Source organism: Strix aluco, chromosome 3, assembly GCF_031877795.1.
Source record: "Strix aluco isolate bStrAlu1 chromosome 3, bStrAlu1.hap1, whole genome shotgun sequence".
Classification (NCBI taxonomy): Eukaryota; Metazoa; Chordata; class Aves; order Strigiformes; family Strigidae; genus Strix; species Strix aluco.
This window is the reverse complement of record NC_133933.1, coordinates 30,665,192-30,690,218: the sequence shown is the minus strand read 5'-3', so window position 1 is coordinate 30,690,218 and position 25,027 is coordinate 30,665,192. Positions and strand designations below refer to the sequence as shown.

General features: G+C 41.6%; 1 protein-coding gene across 8 annotated transcripts in view; it reads left to right on the top strand.

Annotated features, from left to right (window-relative positions):
* TRERF1 (transcriptional regulating factor 1) overlaps positions 1 to 25,027 on the top strand; it is a 104,691-nt gene that overhangs the window by 67,412 nt on the left and 12,252 nt on the right. For 6 of the 8 annotated variants that reach the window (XM_074817983.1, XM_074817985.1, XM_074817982.1 and 3 more), the window contains 9 exons: positions 5,802 to 5,899; positions 13,948 to 15,587; positions 16,204 to 16,253; positions 17,034 to 17,184; positions 18,133 to 18,381; positions 21,781 to 22,150; positions 22,750 to 22,810; positions 23,591 to 23,730; positions 24,454 to 24,557. In XM_074817983.1, coding sequence (XP_074674084.1) covers positions 14,211 to 15,587; positions 16,204 to 16,253; positions 17,034 to 17,184; positions 18,133 to 18,381; positions 21,781 to 22,150; positions 22,750 to 22,810; positions 23,591 to 23,730; positions 24,454 to 24,557 — 2,502 coding nt within the window. In that variant the 5' untranslated portion in view covers positions 5,802 to 5,899; positions 13,948 to 14,210. The remainder of the gene's footprint in view (positions 1 to 5,801; positions 5,900 to 13,947; positions 15,588 to 16,203; positions 16,254 to 17,033; positions 17,185 to 18,132; positions 18,382 to 21,780; positions 22,151 to 22,749; positions 22,811 to 23,590; positions 23,731 to 24,453; positions 24,558 to 25,027) is intronic. The other 2 variants (XM_074817987.1, XM_074817988.1) reach the window with 2 other exon arrangements.

Below are 25,027 nucleotides of genomic sequence, written 5' to 3'. Positions count from 1 at the left end.
ATAGATTTTGGAATTCATAATCTGTCTGTGCCATAACATCTCATCTGTAAGATGCTCCATTTGTCTAAGAGATTTTGTCCGGAAATAAACGTCATACAATATTCCTGAAGAATTTCAAAGATGTAGAAATGAGCATATAAAAATAATTTTGCGTGCATGAAGAATCCTGTCCTTGGCAGAGCATTTGAATCCCTAGAGTTTTTCTAGGAAAATGCAACCAGAAAGCTGAACATGGACCTCAGGAGGGCAACAAAATCATGAAGTTAATGGTTAAGAGAGGACTTCCAGCATGTAGGGAAAGACTGTGCTCTGATGTAGTTAAGTGAACCAAAGTAATGGTACATGATTGATGATGATAGTTCTGGTACTGTCAACTTTTTTGTTGCTGGTTTTGCCAGTTGATATTACAGTCTTTGTTGGTATTGCTTGTTTAATACACGTACTCTGTTGTTGTTGTTATGTTTCTTATTTTAAGGTGGCTTACTTTCCCCTTTTCTGCTCCAAAAATAATTAAATACTGTTTAATCATGACCAACCAGTTTAGGTAACAGGATGCTCTCAGTCACCCTTGTTGTAACAGAAATAATGACAAATACAGTGGAGAAAACTCTTGTGTTTCATTGTTTTAAAGTAGATTAGGTTTATTCATTTCATGGGAAGGTTATCAGCTGGTGTTTGTGTATGGTTAGGTAGGTGGCCACTGGGTAGGGGAAGAGAAATTCCAAATTACCTTTTTTTTTGATATATTCTCTCAGTGTCCCATTTTAGATGCTCTGATGATGATCTATAGGAAGTCTGAGTTCCCAATTTTAACACTTCAGTTAAATTCTTAATGTCAAATGATAGAAAAGTCCATCCTGTTAAAGTGAATATAGCTATTCTAGAAGGGTATATGTCCAACATTTCACTTTACTTCAATAGAGGATATGTGTATCCTCATCTTTGATCTGTCTCGTTCTTTTAATATCTAAAATCTGCCTTGCAGCTGTAGCGTTGTCCTTGGAAGCACGTGGCCTGTGTCAGGCACACTTGACCAGCCCGTGGAGCATGTGTGTGGCCTGCTTTGGTGTCACTGCTCTTCATGGTGGTTGAGTGGGTTATCTTCATTGGCCAGAAAGAGGTTCTCCTCGTCCTAACCTGCTGTTAGGAGTCAGAGCAGTAGCAGAAGTTTGGGAAGAAGATCAGCATCTTGGAACACAATGTAGTCACAGTGGAGGCTATAAGACCTCTGGAAGATAGCTCTTTATGGTGACCTGCAGCCAAGGGGAGCTGAAATGTTGCAACAAAAATGCTGCCCCCAAGCTGCTGCCGTAGCCTCATTGCACAGGTAGTGTAACCGGTTCTGGTGTTTGTGCCACTGCTCCTAGAGCAGCACTGTGTCTTTCTGCTTCTCCTTACATCTGCCTTGTGAAGGCTTCTGCAGGACTAATTCAGTCTTCATCTAGAAGTCATCCTCTCATGTGTTGCATTAACTTGCAGGTGTGTGAAAGCTTTGAGTTTCTGACCTGTAACCTGGCTGGAGAAAATCCCCGTTCTTCGGTGTGTTGCCTAGAGTTTTACTGCCATCCTCCATTTTATTCCTGGAAAAATACCTAGTTTAACTTTGTGTGAAGCTTTGCTGATCAATACGTTACAAGCATAGTAAAGTTCAAGAAATTGCCTCCATTACTATCTTGAGATGAGAAATTGATTTAGCTGCATTCTCTCTCTGCTAATTTGTCTGTGCTTTACGTTCCCATAAAAGGTATTATGTGCTCCTTATTTTCCAGCAGTGTCATCAATCCTAATGGAGAGGAGAACAAAAATTTATATTGTGTGTATGGGATAGCTGATCTCTGATTTAGCTCTTAATTTGTAAATGTTGCTGTAGGCTTCGCTTCTCAGCGTCTCCTTACTGTGCTTCACTTACATGCAAAATCTAGGCGCTGGGCTGGGAGCAAAACTGAAGAATATGGCAAAGGAATATAAAGGTAGATTGCTTTTTAATCTAAACCTCAAAAAATGAGATGCTGATTAAAATTTAATGAAAGGAATTAAAACCTCATTTGTGAATTTTATGTACTCTTGTAGTTTGGTCCTGTGTTAATTACACTGGGACTGTTTTTAGTATTTATCAGCCATCAGCTCACTACCTCTGGCTCCAAAATGCCCACGGTTTTATTCTTTAACTATCATACCACGTATGAGATAGTGGTGCGTGGTATTGTAGTTCTGTGCATATGGGTGGTATTGTAGCTCTGATGATATAGTGGGAAAAGCAGCTGAAACAAATGAGAAAAACAGGAAAAGCATTTTCCTGGGCATTCCTGTTGTTGCTTTTCCCAGTGTCCATCAGCCTGGCCTCTGTAGGAAGCTGCCAGTGTTGGTTTGTCTGCAGAATACTTCAGCATTTTTAGGTTTAATACTAGCAGTCATTGTTCCAGAGCAGAAGGGTAAATGGAAAAGAAAGGAAAACTATATACTGTGACTTTGGTCCCTGCTTATGATATAGCAATTATTTTTTTAAATGAAATTTAAACATCTTCGTAGGTTCTAAACAGCTGTGTTAAACTGGGAAGAAGAAAAAAAAAAAAAACAAAAAACAAAAAAAAATTTTCTTTTTTGGCTCCACTGATGTTAACCTCAGGTTTTCCCTGTGTCTAAATATTTCCTGTTACAAAGTGATGGTATTCACATGTCAGTCATCTAGAAGATTCAATATGCCTGTTACAGACCTAAAGGTGTTAAATACCTGTATAGATAACAACTTAGATAAACCCACATGTACTTAATGCTTTATTAAAACCTGTCTTATTTCAAGGAAGAGGCAAATTCATGAGATTTGCGAGAAAAGCCGTCAGCAGATAGGATGCAAGCAGGTGAACAAATGGTTTGCTTTTGAGGTGTTTGTAGCATTTCAGTTCACATTTGTATCAAGACATGGACATGCACAGGTTTTAGTTACTGGGACTCAAAGCAATAACGTTGTAAGTAAAAACTCACTTGGATGCAAGAAAATCCATGTGTCCCTGTGCGATGCTACCAACATTCACCATCAGCTGAGATGTTCTGTCAAAGATAGACCTTTTGGGCAGGTCAGGCTTTGTAAGGAGCTCTGCTGTCTCCTGTGGCATGTGTTTTGGAGTGGGTTTGTGTCTGGATTGTGCTGTGGACCCGTCTGTTTCCTGTGGGCTTGGGGGAATGTGAAGGGGGAAGCAGAGGCTGGCATTGGGCAAGGGAGCTGCATGAGTTTGCTTTCCCCAGCTTGTTGGTGGGCTTGTTCTGTGCAAGGAACTGCTGGACTTGGGGGATGGCTTCTTGCTGTATGTAGTAGAGTCACAATGCTTGGGACCTATTATCAGAGACTTTTAAAGAATAATTTAAACAAGTGAATCCAGCGAGAAGGTGAGAGGAGGAAAATGCTCATCGAGGTCACTGAGGTTATTCGTGCCCTTCTCCCACAAGCAGTCATTTATACAGTTTCTTCTTAAGCTTGGAATAACTTCCCAAAACCTTGCAGGGGTCCATGCATATAAGGGTTTCCCATTGACATCAGTGAGCTGTGAATTGCACCTTAAGCTTCCAGGCTTGTTTCACAGAATCATAGAATAGTAGGTTGGAAGGGACCTCAAGGATCATCTAGTCCAACCTTTTTTGGCAAAAGCACGGTCTAGACAAGGTGGCCCTGCATCCTGTCCAGCTGAATCTTAAGTGTCCAGTGTTGGGGAATCCACCACTTCCCTGAGGAGATTATTCCAGTGGGCAATTGTTCTCATTGTGAAAAATTTTCCCCTTATGTCCAATTGGAATCTTCCCAGGTGTAACTTGTACCCATTACCCCTCATCTTTTCCATGTGACTCCTTGTAAAAAGGGAGTCTCCATCTTCTTTGTAGCCACCCTTTAAATGCTGCAACATGGTGATAAGGTCTCCCCTAAACCTTCTTTTCCCAAGGCTGAACAAACCCAAATCTCTCAGCCTGTCCTCACACAGCAGACTTCCCAGTCCTTTGATCGTCTTTGTGACCCTCCTCTGGACCCTCTCCAGCCTGTACACATCTTTTTTTTGTACAGTGGGACCAAAACTGAACACAGTATTCCAGGTGTGGCCTGACAAGCACTGGGTAGAGTGGGAATATGACTTCTTTATCTCTGCTGGTGATGCCCTTGTTGGTGCAACCCAGCATCCTGTTGCCTTTCATTGCTGCTGGAGCACACTGCTCACTCATATTGAGCTTGTTGTCCACCAGGACCCCCAGGTCCCTTTCCACAGAGCTGCTCCCTAGCTGGATACATGCCAGCCTGTGCTGCACTCCTGGATTATGTTTTCCCAGGTGCAAGACCTTACATGTGTCTTTGTTGAACTTCATGAGGTTCTTGTTAGCCCATTCTCCCAGCCCATCCAGGTCTTCCTGCAGGGTGTGTCTCTCTTCTTAAGTGTCCATTTCTCCACTCAGTTTGGTATCATCGGCAAACTTCATCAGGGTACACTTGATCCCATTATCCAGATCACTTATTAAACAGCATTGACCCAACATCAATCCCCAGGGGACCCCACTTGTGCCAGGTTGCCAGTTTGAAAAGGAGCTGTTTCCTACCACCCCCTGGGTGCGGCCTGTCAGCCAGTTCCCCACCCACTGGACAGATCACTTGTCTAAACCATAATGCATCAATTTTCTCTAGTACGAGGCTGTGAAGAACCGTGTCAAAAGCCTTGGAGAAATCCAGGTAGACAATGTCCACCACTCATCCCACATCAACCGAGCAGGTCACTTTGTTGTAGAAGGCGATCAGGTTTGTCAAGCATGATTTGCCCTTGGTGAATCCATGCTGGCTTTTCCCAATCACATGCTTCATTTGACTTGTGATAGCCTCCAGGAGGATTTGTTCCATAGCTTTCCCAGGGACTGAAGTAAGACTGATGGGCCTATAACTTCCTGGATCCTCCTTTAAGCCCTTCTTGTAGATGGGGGTGACATTAGCCTTCTTCCGCTCTTCTGGGACATTGCCTGATCTCCACGGCTTCTCAAAGATTGTTGTGAGGCCACTCTCCATAACCTCAGAAAGCTCTCTTAACACCCTCATGTGTTCAGGGCCTTTCCTAAAAGCTGTCTTGGCAGCAGCATCTACAAAAACAAATGTGTTGTTTTCATTTAAATAATTTAAGATGCCTTGTCTAGATATCTCCTCTGCACTGGGTGACAACCTGATTGTATCTCCCGCATCTTTAACTTTCATTAATCCCTCCCTTCCTGATTGCTATACCTTCTCTTGTTTGCGTGACGCTTGTCATGTAGGTTGCAAGCTCTGGCCCAGCAAATCTCTCTGTGAGAACATCCAGCCTGTCTTTGGGTTCTGTCAAAGCAGCGTAAGATGCTGTGAAATCTTCGCAGTCTCTGCAGTAGAGGCACAATCTTGTTTTATTTATTGCATCAACATAACAAAAATTCCTCATTTTGCAGTAGGTACCAAGCTGAGTAAGAAGATGAATTTACTTGTATTTTAGTCTGTAATTTGAAGGACCATGGATGTATCAATCCCAGAGATTTGACAATGAAGCAGTCGTTCGCTATTGAAATGGGAAAGAGGTTCTCGGTTGTCTTTAAGGGAGTTAACAGTGCTGATAGATGTCCTCTGCAATAGTGACTTGAAGAACAGAGTAGCATAGAAATACTATATTGAATAGAAGTGAGTATTTGGTTGTGTTACGATAGGAAACTCATTCTTGTGGGTCTCCTCATGGTTTGGGGCAAGCTGGTGATATTTTATAAGACAATCACAGTGGGAGGAAAAACTGATTTCCATTCTCTTGCTTTATGTTTAGATACATCACTCTGAGATCACAGAATGAAAGCAGCATGAAATGTTATGGCAAAGACAGCACAGCAAGATACAGGAGTCTCACAAATCCTCAAAAGTCAGGTAATGTTACAGCATCATATGTCCACTTTCTATAAGGCTGGCTTGTTTCATGAGGCTCAGTGCTTTTTGACTTTTTTCCAAAATTTGGGCTTCTGAGTCTCTGTGGCTTTATTAATGGACTTCTCAAATATGGCTAGTTGTGTGTTGGTTTTGTGTCCTGTAAAACATTTAATGTACCACAGTATTACCTTAATTTAAAAGGAAAAAAAAAAAAAAAAGAAAAGCAGCTATGGTGGTCAGTTCTGCATAGCCATTGAATTTTACTTGTCTCCATTGCTAGGTACCAACATGATGTATTTTAGAGGGATTGACTTTTCAGAGGCTCCTGCAGCTGCATTTCTGAAAACTGCCTGCTTTGGGGGAGACATTGGGCTCAGAATAGCTGTTCCTTCCCTACTGAAAGCTTAGCCATATGCTATTTTCCACATACTACTACTTTTGCCTGTTTTTTTTTTTAATTGTTTATCTGTCTCAGGATATTTCCTCCTTGCCTGTTTTTGCAAATCCTAGCATATGTTCTCTGACTGTTTCACAGCATTTACAGTTACAGAAAAAGGCAATCACATTACAAGCCTCAGAGCGTAAACACTGTAGAGGTCAGGAAGAAACTGGTTAAGTGCATTATAAGGATGCTCACCTTATACTAAAATTGTATGCTTGTCATGGCTGTAGTCACAACAATAGCCCATAGATTGATGTTTGAGTGGAAAGGCATAAAAATTTCCCCTCCTCCCCCAAATCAACAGCAGTGACCAGAGGTGGTAACGTGGTCACATATGATAAAGGGACAAAGTCTAACCTCTCTGTCCTAATATCTTCATGCCAGGGTCCTGTCATACCTGCAGAACTAGGATCTTTCTGGGGAAAAACAAGTCACTCAGTTCAGTAATAGAAGTAAACTAAAATATGAAATTGAGGGCAATTTTGGTAATAGGATGTGTTTATTTTCCAGGAAGCATTTGAGAGTATTTCCCTTGATGTAGGACTCAGCAGAAGGTACTACAATTTATTTCATCTAAGCAGTCAGTAAACCCAGATTGACTGACGAGATTTCAAATCAAGTTTCATAGACAACTTCAGCCTTGATCAAAGATGCAGTAATATATTGGTGAATATTTAAAAAAATCATTGTGTTTATCACAGGTGATCAGCCCCTTTAATGCTGTCTTCTGTACGCTTAGTTGTGGAATAGGCAATTCAAGTGCCCTTCTGGCCTTCGTCAAGGTTTGCATTTTATTTTTATTTTAAATCAGTATTGTGAGGAGATCACATCATTTTACATTTGCTGTTTCTATGAAGTAATGTGATACCTGCTTCAGTTGCAGTTCTCCGAACCCTTCAAAGTACCTCGAAACTGTAACGCCAATTCACTGACAGCAAAGATAATCAGGTTTGCTGAAGCAACCTTCTTCATTTCTTTGGGACTCATGGAACTGTATATCCCTTAAACTAAACTGAGTTAATGGCTTTATTTAAAAATCAGCCTCCTCTTCTTGAATATGCAGAAATCTGTTAGTTTTGGGAAAAAAAGTTTTCATTCAAACGCCTCAGAATGTGTTTTCAACTTATAACTTAGATCAAAAGGAGAGGAAAATGTTTCTGCTTGTTTGCCTTCCTTTCTCCTCCCCCCTTTTCTAGAGACTTTCTTGAGATGATCAACTGTTGGTTTTGCTGTTGGTTTTTCTGTTGCCATTTTTTTTAAACTTCATTGAAGTAGAGAAATTGCTTGGTTCCCCTCCCAATGCCATCATTGCTCTCCCCTCCCCCAAGTCCAATGTGTTCCTTATTAAACTGAATTAGGACATTCTAGTCTCTCTTAAGAGTGGAAATGGGAACAGCTTAAATGAGCAGCCACATGAGACTCAGCAGCCTTTCCAACTGCACTGCAGAAGGAGCTCAGCTGCAAAGGGAATGATAATTTTTGAAGGATTTGTGCAACTGTTGAAGAATTACGGGCATTAATATTAAAAAGCAGCTAATCTGTTTTTCCCCTTCTGTTTTAAGAGTTTATAGCTTTCTTACTATGCTTGCTATAAAATCAGTGTACTAAATATTTTGCTTCCTTTCCATCCTCTTTTCACTTTTGCAATGATTTTATTTGCTTATGTACTCATATACTGAAGTGGGGTTTTTGTTGTTGTGATTTTGCTGAGTAATGCCAGCCTTGGGGTTTGTATGCAGATATGGGCGCAGATTTGAGATCTCTGCCATTCAAAGAAAGCCAAAATTGAAGTGCAGTAGAAAACATGCAAGCAGTTGTATCCAGGATTGGGATGAAAAGGTTTTCACCCCTATAAGAATTTGTCCTTGAGACATAAAATATTCTATATAAAATTATTGTTGGTCCTTGAAATCCATATTGCTATTTTGGTGTCTGTTCTAACCAAAATAGCCATGATCCTGATACCTTTTCACCCTTGTTTTCAGTCTCTGTCTCTCTTTATTGCTATATCAGATGTCTTCAGGGTTTCTATAGATAATTTAAAAAAATAAAGGTAGATCTTTGAATTATCTTCTCACCTCTCTTTCCCCTTCTGTCTCTGCTAGTTCACCCAGCCACAGTGCTTGGCGTTAGAAATTATTCATTCTGTTTCAGTGCTGTGCTGCTTTTTTTCACATGCTTATTTCCTGTGCCAAAAAAACTGGAGCTGGGCCTTGAACTGTGGCTACACAAAGAGTTAGAGGTAAACCTGGTATCTAAGCAGCCTGTAAGAGCACAGAGGTCTCTGAAATATGCCACTCTTCCTCTCCCAATTCTGTGCTTTTCAGCCATCCAGCATTACCGCAGTCGTCAGATCTGAAGACGTAGAGGTAGTGCCAGCTCTGCTCCTGAGAGCTGGGTTTGAGTAATGCAGGTGCGTCTGTTCTTAGGTAGGGCGCTCTTGGTTTTTAAAGCTGCTCTTCTCTGTGGGTTCTTGGTGGTGGTTGTACGTCAGTAGTGCCCAGCATGCCCCCCTCAATCATGCCTGTCTGTGCTATTGCTTTAAAGACTGGGTTATAGTCAGCCCATGTAGCAGGGGCTGCTGGTAGCATCAGTGTTAGCAGAACGGAGGCTATCAGGGAAGGAACTGCTGTATATTCCTGTGTCTGTCCTAAAAGAAACCAGAGAGCAAGACGATGTGAATGATAGCTGTCTTGATTTAGGTATAGCTGCTTAGCAGAAGATCTCACAGTTCTGAACAACAAAATAGACCAATAAAAACATTCTCATAAAAAAGACTAAAAATTGAATAGGATAAATCCTGTTTTGTTTCTATTGAAGCGGGGGGGGCGGGGGGGGGGAGGAATTGAAAGGAAGGAAGGGAACAGAGAACTTCTGGTTTTGGATTTCATCTTATCCACAGTTAAAAAAGAAGCTTATATTCTAATAGCAAAAAGACAGCCACTTGAGAAAGGTCTGTCTCAGCCTGTGCGACTGAAGGGCGGTAAGGCACGACTGAAATGTGTCTGCAGTGTTGGGAGAACACATAGCAGTGACACATTTCTGTAAGCAGCCATGCCTTGAGTTAAGTGTTATAAAAAACAGTTTAGACTGCTAAGAGTGGTGGTTAAACTTGCTTTAACTGACGTGTTACCGTCCTGGAGGGAGGGACATGAGGAGGGATGGTGCCCCAGCAAATGAGCATCTGCTGATACTGTTGCTTATGAGTAGCTGCAAGTGCTCTGACCTGCAGAAGCTGGTTGAACACGGAGGTCTTTTTTGCATCTGCTGTTTTATCCAGTCATCTTTTTTCAGGCTAACTAGTAACTAATCTATAAAAGCATGTAGATTTTTGTGTAAAGTGACAGCTGAAAATCTTTAAATAAGTTGGAAAAACCATAGGATCCACTTCCCTTTTGATACACAGCTATGCAACCTACTGAGACGGCTTAGATCAGTGCTGTAATAACTTTATGGCTTTTTAATGAGTCTGCTTCCTTCAGCATCTGCTCTCCTACAGTCTTTTGTCATCCCTCTCCATTAACTCGGTTCTGAAACTGGCACTGGCTGGCATTCAGTCCTGGTTTTGCAGCCCACACCCACCCCAACTTTCATGCACCGACTTATTTGGAGTGGACGTCTTGCTCTGAAATTCATGTGGATTTAGGCACTTCGATAGCATGACTGTGGCTTGATCTGTTGTTTACTAGAGTTGAAAAATTCTGCACGTTTCAGCTTCTGTGGTGTGTGATGGAGCTGGGAGTGGGTTTTTTATGTTAGAACTACCATCTCCTTGATATTTCACTGCCTGTCTTCTCTAAGTTCTTCTGACTCTCCAGTGATATAGTTTATGAAGGAGGAAAATCAGATCACCTTTATTGAAGACTGATAATGCTGGAATATTCTTCCATTTCATGTTTACCAGAATTAAGTTGCAGCTTGCTTCTAGGAGAGACTAGTGCTTATATTGCCTTACAGTTGCTTGTGTTTGAAGAGGGAGACAGTTGGAGTGTGTAAAGGCATTTCAGCCAGCTTGGCATGTCCCTGGCTTTCAGTGTAGAGAAGGGACCTGTGCAGGGGACCACGCTGAAATGATGAGAAAAGAGTTGGAGCAAAACCTTTTCTCTGTTGAAATCAATTGAACTCCCATTAGAGTCCAGATTCCATCCATAAACTTAAGTAGGGTATTTCTCTTTCTAGACAGTATACAGAAATGTTTCTGTCCTTTTGCATTTGTTTTCATGTTTCTTTGTAATGATTGCATAATTGGGATATATCTGTAATGTCAGAAATGTAATAGGTTAAGTAGCATAAATGACTGTTGGGAAGAGAAGAAGCACAGAACTGCAGAACCATTGTTGCTTTAAAACTCCTGCTGTTTTTAGTTTGATTTAACCATTTAGTAGTTAGAGTTGTTGTGATAAATTGCAGTGATGGGTGTTTAAGCAGGATTGCTAAACAAGAAGAAGAAAAAGCACACTTTTATTTCTGTCATTGAAAGAAATAGAAATCACTCAGTATGCTGCCAATGGCTTCTTAGTTGGCCAGAGCCTAACTTTGGTGCCCCTAAAGCCTTAATGATGATGTGTACAGCACTGAAATACTCTGTTAGATTTTAATCCGACAAGAAATGTATACTGTTAGCATTTCGTTAAAGCTGATAGCAAATGCTCAGTGTATACAGCATCAAGCCCTTGAATTTAAGCCTGTTCAAGTACTAAAAGAAAATCTGGTATCTAAGGGACTGGTTTATTACTGATTATGCTTTTATCAGTGTGCCTGTCTGTTTTTTTTCTATGTTACCTGAAGGTAGAATAACAATGCTGTTTAAACATTTGCACTTTTCTCCCTCCAGATCAGTGATGCTTTTTGAAAAGAATGTTTTCATCTTTCTTTTTTCTTTTTCTTTGGCAGAGGGAGGGTGGAATGGGTGCTTGAAAACAATGCAGATTTTTTCAAATGTGATTCTCAGTGACTGAACTTTCCAGTCCTTTTGTGGCTTGATTGGTATTTTAATATAATATTCCATTATAATCTTTTCAGTTTTTTACAAGTATTTCTGTGTAACTGTGGTGATAACTCTGTAATCTACCTAACAGCAGTATGTCCCAACTTCCAAACTGGAGGTGAGTTAGGGATGCTGGAGCTGCTGGAGATGAAATTTCTATGAGCTTTTTTTTTTATTTTTTTTTTTTTCCTTCTGAGAGGGGAAGAGAGTGGTTTGTGCTAATGCCTCGGATATAAAACCTTCTTGACTCTTTTCCAGTACCTTGAGAACCGTGAGAGGTAACCCCTAGGTGAAAGGGTGCAGTAAGTGGAATTTGGTGCATGTCCGAGGGCTGACATTTTCTCCGGTGACCACAAAACTAGCTGTGGCTGCTGGTACAGACAGTACCATCTGCCACCATGGTGCTTCTGCCTGTGAGAAGCATAGGGAGTCAGAGGCCTGGCTGGTTGCTTGATTCATTTTTATACTGAAATAATGTTTTTTGCTGCCTTAAGAGTAAGTGCTCTTACTGTCCTGACTCCCAAAATTCTTGCAGTCTTTTAATTGTCTTCTGGAGACATTTATTCACTGGGTTTGTATTACTGTTCTTTCTCATCCTTTGACTAATACTTGTCACTTCAGACTTTAAAAAGAAGGGCCAAAACCAAGGAACTTGGTGTAAATTACAGCACTGTTAATAGGTGAAATGGAACATACCTCCTATACAAAAGGTGTGTTGACAGATGCAATAGCACCCTGTTTTCATGGGAAGATGTGTTCAGAGCATCTCTGCTGAACTTTCTTAACTTGGCAGGCATAAGAGGAGATGCATATTCCTGTGTAGGATCCCCCTCTTCCTCTAAAAGGTGATGGCCTTTCAGTGTGAAATATCACACGGTGTTTATTTTTATGCCCTTTGAATGTTTTGTGGAGGCTTTGTTTAGCTTCCCTTCATAATTTTTAATAGGAAGGCTTTGAAGTTGGATTGTAGCTGAAAAATCTTGTTGGCAGCCCAACTATTCATTGTTGACTCCTATCTTTTTTTAATTGTGCAGCTATAAAAATCTGGAAGGGAGGGTGTTCAGAGAAACTATGAAGCAATGTATATTTCTGGAAAAGGGAAATAAACTTGCGATTATTCTTAGCCATTATTTGTCACGTGAAAATGTTACATGCTAATGGCTGCAGATGGTTTACACAAAAACTGTACACACTGAAAGCCCTCTTCATTGGGAGCTATGGTTTTCTGTCATACATTATGCTAGAACGGAAAAGGGTTTTTTTCTGCCTGCAGCTATGTATTATCCTTATTTGCTGTTGCTAGCACAGACCTCGTTAATATGCATCTGGCAATGGTTAAAATTTTCTCCATCAGTGACTTCACATTTATCCATCTAGATCAAGGATTCTCCTAAGTTTAAAAAGGTAAGGACGTCAGTATGCAGGAGTCTTTGGTGGAAAGCATTACATTTGGAAAGGCAGATGTAAAGAAGGCAGAGTTAAGGTTGTGGTCTAATATCTTTGTGCTCTTGTTAAAGTTCAGAATCGACTTTTATGTTAAAACGTATTTATATGTGTGTAGGCATATTGTACCTCTGTGCATGTGTGTGATTGTAGACAGTGATTGCTTCATTCTGTGGAACAGTAAAACAACCCTATAATGTGCCTGTGTATTTTGTTTTATTCATTGAAAACAGTACAGACATCTGTAAAGTGTTACTTTGAATTACAGTTCATACAGTAAAAATGATAAAAGATTGCGTTCAGTATAAATTAGTCCATTAAAATAATGCAAAGTGAAGCAGGAAGGGTGAGAGGCTAAACGCAAATTGGAGTTCAGCACTCCTGATGTAAGGTGAGTGATCAGAAAAGATTTCCATGGACTGGTTTGGTCTTAGCATTAATTAGATTCCACATAGATGTAGCAAGCAAATCTACGTGCACAGATGCAGTTGGGTAACTGTGCTTGTAATTTTTTTAAATTTTTTTTTTTATTTGTCACAGCAATGATCATTAGTATTGTATCTTATTCTTCAGTGAGGCTCTATTTTCATACCACCAGTGGACACCTTCTGTAGATACCCTGGAAGTTGTGAGAAGCTGTGGAAGGCTCTGTGCAAATCCCAGATTGCAGTTAACTTTTCTGTATATTCTTTTCGATGCTGATACCGGAGTGTGATAAGCTTTGTTCAAAGCCATGGTTTTCTTTTACCTGCCTTTTCAGGCCTTTGTGGAGGCAGCCGTGGTGTCCACAGTACTTTATTTTGTGTTATAAAATGGGTGTGTTGCTTCTGACAGGAAGGCTGTAGCACTAGGAAAGTGACTTGGATTGATAGTCAACTGTCTGGCTAAAACTATTCATGAGAGAACAATATGTGGCCAGCTAAAACTGCTTGAATGTTCATACACAGTTTTGAAGAATAAGCCTTTATTGGTTTGGCAGAATGATTTTTATCAGAGCACTAGAGAAGAGGGCAGGATAATGGGATGAGCAGAATCTAACTGCTCTGCAATAGCCCAGCTGGTACAATTTTACATCTGATTATGTATTTCAAACTAGGAGATTTTACAGTTTCCTTTGAGGCAGTAACAGTTTATGCAGAGAGCCAGCGCTTACCTTGTCTTTCTCTTATTCTGCAGGTGCCTGGCACGCTGAACCTGTTGATCTGTGTAGAATTTGTGCTGTGGTCCATTTATTGAAGATGTGAAGCAACGTCAAGTCTGAGATTGGAATTACTGACAGACTGGAGGAAATCTTAGTCCTTGTGATGCACATGGACATGCTGAATTATAAGTAATTCTAGCTTATTTTCCCCTCCCCTCCCTTCCCCTCAGCTATCTCAGGGTTCATAGAGATTTCAATGGTTTGTGTGCCTGTAAGTTTGGAACAGAAGTGACCAAAAATGGGGGACCAGCAATTGTATAAAACTAATCATACTGCCAACAGCAATGAGAACTTGTACTACCAACAACACCAAATGAACTCCCTTCCATCTCTAAATCATAGCTATGGGTCATCTGTTATGGATGCTGCCCAGGCATCCCCTCTCTCCCCCCAGTTTCCCCAAGATTCAAGAGACAGTATAGCTTTGCCTGTAGGTTCAAAAAGTCTTGGGTCAATGGATACATCTAGACAAACCAGCTGGACACATTCTGGCTCAGGAAACCATGTCCCAGTGAGGAACAATTTGAATAATCAAAGTGCAATGTGGAGCCCCCTCGGGCAGGGGGAGTCCCATGATGGATACCAATATTCTTACTCTCAACCCAGTGAAAATCGATCGCAAAAAATTACCAGTGGGGTCCTGCATAAATTGGACTCCTTTACACAAGTATTTGCTAACCAAAATCTGAGAATTCAAGTCAACAATATGGCTCAGGTTTTGCACACCGAGTCTTCGATGGTGGATAATTCTGGTGATAGTGCACTCAGGCAGCTGCTGTCCCAGAAGCCAGCAGTTGAGCAACAGCCTGTAACTTCCAGTGTACAAAGATACCAACCACTGCCACAGCAAACGCACCAGAATTTTGCAAGCACACAGCAAAAGCAACAAATGCAAGTCATGCAGCACCAACAGTTGTACTATGACTACCAGCAGCATTTATCGCAAATGCAGATGCATTCTGCGTTTCAGCAAGGACAGACGCACGTTCAACAAATGCAGTCCCAGCAGCTCTTACCACAACAGATGCAGCACTTGCAGCAGACTCAATACTACGCTCAGCCGCAGCAGGGACATCAGCGGCTCGCGATACAGGAGATCCAGCAGCAACAGCCCACTCGGCAGCAGCAGCAGCGGCAGTGTCCAATGCAAATAGCTCAGTATTACCAAACGCAACCTGTCATGCAGCAGTTACAGCAACAGCAGCAACAGATGCAATTGCCACTTCCTCCATATCACAGGGAACCCGATCCAAAGACTATGCATGAACCACATCAGTACTCTCAGGATCCAAGTCATCCTGTGCAGCTTATCCAGTTGGGAGCAGTGCCTCAATATTGCTACCAAGATCCCCATGAACAGTACAGGCACTTGTACCCACAGAGTTTACTGCAGCAGCAGCAAGATCAGCAGAAGCAATACCCGAGTGAGGGCAGGGCGCCATCTCTGAACTCCCATGTTGGCCTCACTCCACCAGAGACCGCAGAGGATCCCGCACGGCAGGAGATTAATTCTGTAGGTAATGCTGTTCCTCATCGAACACTTTTGCCACCCTCGGGAGTTCATCTGAACAACAAAAGTTCTCAGCAAGACTCTCCCAGCGCTGCATGGCCTCAGGTAGGTAATTTTTAGGTCTGTGCTCAGCCAGACTTGTTTTGCAGAAGAGTAGCGAGGTGTGGAAACAAAACAGTTGCAGGAGAGCCAGAAGATTAGGATGTGAGCGGCGGGTGTCGCTGGGATGTTTTGGGGACCTGTGCTAACAGACTTCTGCCTACATTGCTGGGCTAGCTTTGGGCCAGGCTGGCGGCAGCACAGAGCTACTGCTGCTGCAGGGCTGCTGCTTCCCTCACGAGAGGCCTTGACAAGTTCTGCCTCAGTTTCTGGTGAGGAGGCATTTGGTTACAACAAAGTGCTTTTGCTAATTTTTCAACACCTGAGGGCTCGGTTGCTCAGGAGGAGTTGGTGAACTCCCTGTTTCCAAAAGTAATACTTCTGGGTCAGAGCAAAGGCTTCCAACAGCAGGTGTGCGTAAGGAAACTTGCACTAGTTGTGGTCACAGACGCACTGATTTGGTAGAGCCATGTAAGGCTCTCAACTCAAAGGCTTTTAATATTAGTAAAATCATATGCAAAATGCAAACATAATGCTGTGAAGACCTTCGTTTATGCATTAATGTTTCCTGAAAAATTATTTTCTCTTTTTTCCCCTCTTTTCCCCTCTCCTCCTTTGATAGCAGGTGCAACTGTCAGATAGCAGACTGCAGCCACTGTCCCCAGAGCAAAGGTATTTTTAAAAGATTTTTTTCTTTAGCTATTTAATTTTTTTCCCTTTAATTTGTCTTTAAATTAAAAAATTTAAACATGGGAAATACAAAGGAGTGCTGCAGTTTAGAGGGAGAGGAATGCATTTTGGGCAGGTAATAGTTGTTGCTCTTCCAGAAACATCTTTAGTGCTTTGTGAATTTAAGTTTGCATGATTTTCACCCTCCCTCACCAGCAATAAAATCAAAGCAATGCTTTGTCTTTCAAGAAAAGAAAAAGAAAACCACAAAAAAAGGCAAAAACAGGAGAGCAGTGTGCTCTAGGTGTTGCCTTTGCAAGAGAGTGGACAATGTGTGGTTTGGATTTGTATCTTTTGGCAACAGGGATCTTCTGTTTTTCTTAAGGTCTCACCTCTGAAGGGCTGAGGTGTCCTCCAGCAGGTTGTCTACCATAGGTAGGGGCCATTGTGTCCAAGTACTTGCTAACTGCTGTCATGAGTGGGGAAATACAGGTCTGTCTATAGATCTTGCGGTTCTGAGCCTTTTCCATACCGAGGGTCATGTTTTGATGAGCATGTCCTACTCAAAACTTTCCTTCTCTCCATCTTGGGAACAGCTGATCTAGGTTATTGCCCACATATTCCACAGCACTCACCCCATGCTTATTTGTGGCTTTATAACCATCTAGCTGTAAAATTTTATTGACTTCCTTGACTAAAAAGCTTCCTCTGCAACAAAGGGAACGTGCCAAACTAATGTCTCTTCTTCTGTTCCATGCTAAAAAAAAATGAAAATAAAAATAGTGGGCAGAACAGAGAAACACTTCCTGAGAGAGCTGATGCGAAGAACAAGCTAATGTGTTCAATATGCTTGAAGGAGTTTAAGAGTTTGCCTGCTCTAAATGGTCACATGAGGTCACATGGAGGAGTGAGAGCATCTCCTAACTTCAAACAGGTAGCAGTTCATTTTACTTCAGTATTTGGCGCTCTCCTTTCCATGTTGATGTTTGCTTGCTTTGCCATGCTTTGCTTTGCTGTCAAAACTTGTTCATCTCAGCACTGTTTTGTTATGTCATACCCTGTGTAAATAGAAATGCACATAATTCTGCTGGTTCATAGGCCGGAAGTCTTGCTTTAAAGTCAGAGGCAGTGGTGGAGGACAGAACAGCATTTGTCCCTCTCTGTACGTTACAAAAACACCCTACAAAGTTGTGTCAGGAGTGTATAAAATTTTTTCCCCTCATGTTTGTTTATTATATTAGAAATATCAGGAACATCAAGTCTTCCTTATTTTCATTTGGACTACTTGGATGACTAAGGGATGTTTATTGGAAGCCTTCCCAGGCTTTAATTGAAGGAGCAGGATTGTTGAATCTTTGACAGCTTTCTTCCCAAGTGTTTCAGTTCTATAGGTATCAACAAATACTAAACCAAGAATGTGGGATTGAATTGTTCTGCATAAAAATAACTTGCCCTGTCAGTCAGTCTTTCTCTGTCCTGATATTTTAGAATTTCTGGCCTAATGAGGAGTATCACAGGAAGGCAAAGAGCTAACAGATTACACCATCTGTGTCTTTTTTTTTTTTAGGTGGGTGACGGAGAATTCTGTCTTTATAGTGACAAAAAGAGCACGTGTTTATCTCCCCCCTTCCTCCCCACCCTCCGCAAGTTATCTTATAAAGATGCTTAATGTGGTTACTTATCACTGAGGCCAAATCCTATGTAGGAGTCATAAGTAATCTGCCAACTTTGTTCAAGGCAAATAGAGTCCAGGAAGCAACGCTGTTGTGTGTTTTGTAACCCTGGCCACTTCTTTTCAGCCACAGTGCATACGTTGCATAGTGTATCAATCCAGAAGTAGCCCTCCCTCCCTTGGGCTGAAAGCCTTTAATTGTCTGTACAGGATGAAGGAGAGAAACCACCACAGCAGCCGCTGCCTAAAGAGGTGGATAGCCTCGCGCCCATCGTCATGCCAGTGTCTGTCCCTGTAAAGCTTCTGTCACCCGAGCCCAGCACACAGCCCTCTGCCAGCACTGCCACAGTCAAAGACAAGCCTGCCAACTCTGTGTCAGATGATGAGATGCCTGTTCTCGTGAAGATGACTTACTCTCCACCGTGCAGTCCAAAAGTGGCCAACCCCTGCTCATCCTCTGTGAGTGCTGCCTTTCTTGCAACTAACTGTGCTGTGCTTGTTAAATCCCTTTGCTTATAGTGCTACTACTTTCTAAAATGTCCGTATTTTAGAATATTTTCCGGATTCTTAATGATGCCTAATAAACAAAAAAGGCCTGTAGCATCACAGCATTTCTTCCTTAGTCAACTGAAAACATTAATTTTCCCTTTGCTGGGGAATCAAGACCTCAGTTGAAAATAAATCATTTGAAATTGGAATGTGATATTCTTTTATCCCACTAGAACAAAGGGATTTAGTATCTTTTTACTGTTTTTGTTTTTCCTTTTCAGGCTGCTTTGTTTTTATGTTATTGCTTAAATTCAGCAGTTTTACTTCTTCCTGTTTTTTAAAGTCAGATATATGTGCTTCTCATTTCAGCTGAAGATAGGAGGACACTGTGCAGTGCTTACAGTGTGTGCTCTAAGCCAATATGAAGCTTGCCGACTCAGAGTTTTGCAATGAAGTCATTTTTCCCTTTTCATCTGCATGCATCAGATCTAAGGGTTAATCACTGAGAATTCTGATGTAGGAAAAATAGCTTAGTGCTTTCATTTTGCTCATAAAACTGAAATTGTCAGGCATGAGGAATTGAATGCTTGAGTGAGATGTGAGAATGCTCTTTATTGTTTTCCTGAAAGAGTCCTGGAGCAAGCAGTATTTATTTCATGTGCCAGTGTAGGAATAGATGCTGCTTGTTCCTTCAAATCCATGCTTGCAGAGTACGCCATGATAAGAGATTACTGGGGAGTACAAGTGTATATAGTATTATCTGTATAATGCAGAGAAATGCTCTTGTGATTTTTTTTTTTTTTCCTTCTCCTCCTGAAGCTGATGGCCAAACAAGGGGACAGCATATACCATTGTGGGTGGCTCCGTATGATATTTGTGTGTTTATCACCTCCCCTCCTGACCCTTCACTCAGACATACACACTAATTTTAAATATACATAAAATCTTTTACTCTCTTCCTTTCAGACAGAGGTTTTACACATAAACTTCCACTTTACTGTGGAAGCCAGCGTCTCACAATACTTAGCTTGTAACTCAGCAGTACAATTTTTCTTTTCTATTTCTAGTTTCTGGAGAGAAAAGGGACAGTCTTTTCTCAATCCTTGAGCTCTGAGTGGGAGATCTTCTCTAGAGACACCAGAGTAGGTGGCTTGGGCTTGTGTATTTCTGCAACGTATGTAAAGTGACTGTGATTAAATCTGCCAGCGTTTGGCTAAATGCACATTCATTCACTCAAAATTATGCTTGCACTCCTTGTTATTGCTCAAGCAAACTAAACTTGCGCAGTTTCCTCTCTGGATCCTATCTTTTATATAAGCAGCAGCATTGGAAACGCTCAAAGATCAAAAGATTACAGTTCCCTCTTCTGTAAAGAGATTGTGCCATTAGAGACTTTTAATACCAAAGAACTGGAACTGTGTTTCATTTATTTATATTGTGCTATGAGCTGTCCAGAGCAGCTCCCACAAAGGTCATGGAACCAGTAAAATTAAACAGCAGAAGGTAACTAAATACTCAGCAAGGCTACGGGATGGTGAGCTGAAACTAGCAGTCAAGTGAGGTCCATCAGGATCTACCCATAGTGGATCTGTCATGGTGTGGCAGCAGGGCCCACAAGGATGCATTCAATCTTGGATAATGGGGAGTCAGTTCCTGGAGCTTCAGAGAAGTATTAGGGTGATTCTGCATTGAGAGCCCCATGGACATTACAATCTCCTTTAATATTCAGTGTGATCTTTTTCGGAAGTAGTGTTGGCATAACCACACTGAGGCTAAGATATACTGTAGGTGAAGCAGCATAGGAGATGGAGGTGTATAGGACTTCTAAGATGTTGCCTTGGTTAGTTTGCTTTACACTAGTGAGAAAGGAGTACCAGCTCCTTTACATTTAAAGACCAGAACAAAATGAGCCCTTAGTCAAAGACTTGGATTTGGCCTTCTGGGTTTTTTTAGGTTTTGGGGTGGGTTTTTTTTGGTTTTTTCGGTTTTTTCTGTTCCTTGAGTTTAGGTTTTTTTTTTCCCCTTTCTCCTTTTGAACACTAAATGTTCACCATTGTGATGGACTATGTCTGTGGTTACAGGTAACCGTCGCTCTTCTGAATGTCCATTATCAACAAAATTATCCGTAAAGCTGCCTTTTTTTTTTTTTCTGCAAAAGAAAAACTCTTCCAAAACTCAATTTTTTTGGAGAGAAAAAATGTCAACAGCTGTTGGAGAGGATACAGTCATGATCTAACAGAGGACAGGACCTTTGTAATCAAAAACATTTCCACAAGCTGGAACATATTAACATAAGGGATAAAGGGTGACAGTGCTAATGCTTCTTTAACATGATTTTTATTGGGTGAATGTGATTCTCAAGAACCACCCATGGTGTAAAGATGTGTGTTGTCTAAACATACATTGTAGTAATTTACTTTATGTAGTAGTAGAATTTACCAGATGATGCAGACATTCTGGAGTAACCCTCTCTGTCAGAACTTTGCTTCTGCTTTCCAAGTTTATCCTAAAGATGATCTATAATCTGAACACCTGAAAGCAGTATATTTAATACCATGTTCATTTACCAGCTTCTGTGTGTTCTTAAAGCACAACCTGAGAACTTGTTTCTTCCCACCTTACCCCCACCCCCCAGAAATCCAGATTCCAGGTTTGCATGAATTCTGTGCAGTTCTAGGCATGTTACAGTGTGTGAATTTCCCAAATGGTCATCTACTACTCTTTTTTTTTTTTTTTCCTCCAAGGAAAGAGGAGAGAGTTAAGTTCAAGATTTGTTGCAGCTGGACTGTACTCAAGCTGATGGGAATGTAGTGATAAGAGGCAAAGAATTTGAATTTATTACATTTTTCTTCCTTTCCTGCTGCTGAGTACTGCAGTAATTTAACTGAGCTCATGAGTCCTTCCTAGTCAAACAAAATAAATGCATTGGAAAACATCTCACATAAAGTTTCTAATAAAATGTGACGGGGTAATAAAGTAACTCCCAACAGCCTGTATGTGTTCAGTGCAAATAGAAGTGCCCAGGGTGTTCACGTGGAGGTGGAGAAGGGTGTGGGAGACTCATGGCCTGGGAGAGCCATTCCCTGCACCTTCAAAAGCTGGCAGCAGCCTCTCTGTGCCTGTGCGTATGGCTCAGCCCTACCTTGACCCAGAGGGCTTGCTGAGGGTAATTTGTCCTGTTTTTTCTCACTCACCTGAGGTTTCTGTGTAGCACCAGACACTGTACTGACCAGGCTTATTATGGTGGTACCTGAATAACTGCCTAGTGGTAACAGTTTTTCTGTGGCTATTGCCCTAAGCTGTAGGAGACTGTGTGCAAACCACATTTAAGCATCCCTAAACATTAAAGTTGTGCGTGTTTTCATTTAGGAAATTAGCAAAAAACCTCATCAAAGTGCTGTAAAATTGGAAGAAAACTTCAAACCATTGCAGGACAAGAAGAAGTATCGGCACAGACCCGAACCTCTCTTCATACCTCCTCCTTCCTTCAACTTCAGCATGTCCCACTCTGGTGCCACTCTGTACCAGAGTCAGCTTCGCTCTCCCCGTGTCCTCGGAGATCATCTGCTAGACCGGACGCATGAGCTCCCCCCCTACACTCCGCCACCAATGCTTAGTCCAGTTCGGCAAGGGTCTGGTCTCTTCAGCAGTGTTATCACATCATCTCATAGCACCTCGCACACTCAGCTGCCACTTACTCCACTGACACCTACTCCACGGGTGCTCCTGTGTCGGTCTAGTAAGTATTACGTTTACAGAGTGGCAGTACGTAGTAAATACCCCTGTCCTCTCTTCTGGTGTTACCACATTGATGAATTTTGTGTGCTCACATGCATGGCTAGTTCTGCTACCTCACAAGAAAAGTCCATCCTTATCAGGATTTTTGCCTTGGATTTTGTAGAGGTGGTGTTAAAGCATGAAGTGATTAGAGGAGCCGAACCAGCGAGTAAGGCTGTGACCTTTCAGTGTGGTCAGCCTCAAGGACCACCATGCCTCTCATTACATCTGGGCTCTCTGAAGTGGAGAGAAAAGACCTGGTTTGAGACATGGGGTTCATTTTAAGTATTTGTTGTTCAGTGCTTTGCAAGACAAGGTGACTAATCATAGATGATCAGGGCAGTAGAAACCTCTGCAAGGTAGAACATTTTTGTTACCTATAACAATTTAGACTGTTTCTATCTAAGTATTGATGAAGGGTAATTTTCGCTTAATAGACTTGGAGTAATGTAGATGTTAATAGGGAGATGGCAATGCAGCCTGGGAGGTGGAGCATCAGCAGTGATACATGGTTGTTGCCAAAATACCCTTTTTAAACTCAAACTTCAATCTCTGTTTCAGATAGTATTGATGGAAGTGTCATTCCAGTGACACCTGGGCCTGGAGAACAGACTGTTGAACCGTAAGAAAAACAATATTGTTTTTGTCACTGCTTTTATAGACTAGTTCCAGCCTAGAGCATGTGGTCTGAAGTGCTTCGTACTGGGCAGATAGTGTTCAACTGCCTGAAATCATATTGGACTGGATGCGTTTAAGGTTGCTCTGAGTGGTGGCTGAGGACATTGGGAGCAAAATGGCTCTGGGAGATGTAGATGTCATGGCTCAAAAATGCTAGGAGAGGCTTGGTGAGAGCCACTGAAGGTGAATCAAGAGTTTGTGATGGCTGGGAAGAGGGCTGTGAGGAAAACGTATGCTGATCCAGTACTTTTGCTTTTACCTATATATATATATAATATATATATATAAACTGTGGAGCTTTGGAGAGGTGTTACCTGATAGGTTCCAGACTGCAAACAGGATCGTGCCTCAGCAGTAACATCTCTTTCTGCTCTCTGCTGAAGAGTGCCTTTCTTTATGGAACAGAAACTTACTGTTTCCAGCATCTAGCCTCTTTGCTAGTTAGCACGCATACAGACTAGCTTGGCCTCTCCATAAGGTATGATGTCTCAATATAGTTTAAATTGTGTATTGAAATTTTTGTTTCCCCCCAAGAGATTGGTTCTCTCTAATATTCAAGACACTTATCCCACTGAGAGTAAAGCATTGCGTAAAGGAATCTGACACAATTTCCTGCCACTCCAGTGTAATAAAAGTTTTGCTGGAAACAAACATTGAACACTAATGTGACTTCTGTTTTTTCTGCACATTGTGTAGTTGAGTACTTATTTATTTGTCTTTATAGACGAATCAATATCGGGTCCAGGTTTCAGGCTGATATTCCAGAGCTGCAGGACAGATTGCTAATGGAGAAAGATGTACATAAGGCTACTTTGGTTTGGAAACCATGGCCAGAACTGGAGAACAAAGTCTTCCAACAAAGAGGTACAATGACTTGCTGTTTTAGAAGTTCATAGATCAGCCTGTGCCTGTTGAAGAATTTCGCATTGGTTTCTCATGTGTATACTGTACAAAACATTCAAGAGAGCATTAATTACTGAGAATGCAGAGCAAGAGACCAGAACTGCATGTTACAGGTTCAGAGTAACAACATTATATAGTGGTACTTCAAGTGAAGTCTGGGTTAACTGCTTTCTGGCAGCCAAGGGGGAAAGATGGGAAGTGGTTTTGCTGGGAAGTGGGTTTTTTGGGGAGATACTGAACTGCCTGGTAAGGTCAGAGGTCACAGATGAGAGGCAGCTGGTGGTTCCTGGGCCTGTCCTGTGACCATAACTGAGAGGAAATGTGACGGGCTCAGTGGCTTCTACCAGTCCTGAGCAGAGTTTGTTCCTGCTTCCAGCACGGTTCATTTCTGTTTCTCTGTGTCGGCTGGAGCCTTCTTGGCACAGCAACATCACTGGCTTGTGCAAGCCACTGCCTCACAGCCAGATTTCTGCCTCTGGCTCTGCAGTAGCCTGTCCCATACCAAGGATGTGCTCTGCAAATCCCATCACATCCCCTTTTCGGTGAGTGATCCTAAAACCAGGAGATGAGATGCTGGGGAGAGAGAGTATGAAAGCTACTGCCCTGAACTACACTGTCTTTGAGTGGCATTACAGAATCCTTGGCTCTGGATGTTTAACTGACAGGATAACTTGTTTCTGACAGTGGAAGACCTTTTAAACATGAGCTGTTCCAGTGTGTTACCTGGTGGAGGAACTAACTCAGAATATGCTTTGCACTCTCTCTTTGAAGCGAAAGGAGATATTATGGTAAGATAAGAAACTGAAAGGGGAGATATGATCCTCTTCTGCAGATAAATTAGCATGCTTTATTAAATGGATTTAGATATGGTTATATAAAAAAGAGATTTCTGATTGATTTGCAGTGATGCTTTAAACATCCTGTAACATTTTTTGGGAATGACTTTTCCCTTTCATTCTTTAATAAATTTAAATTTCAAAGCAGTGCCTCTCTGAAGGCTTACTGTATATTTCATATAGATAAGATTACTTACTTTATAGCCTTGGGGCTTTGAATGTCTCCCAGTGCTTGCTCCAGCCCTGATATTTCAGAAGCTTTATATTTGGTCACAGAAAGCTTAGCCCTCTTCTAGCCCTTATAAAAACCCTTTTTTGTAGCAGCAATCATATCCACTTACTTGCTCAGAACTGTGAGGTAATTGCACACAGTTCTCATATAAATAATGCATTTCAAATATTTGCATTAGTTTAGTGATGGG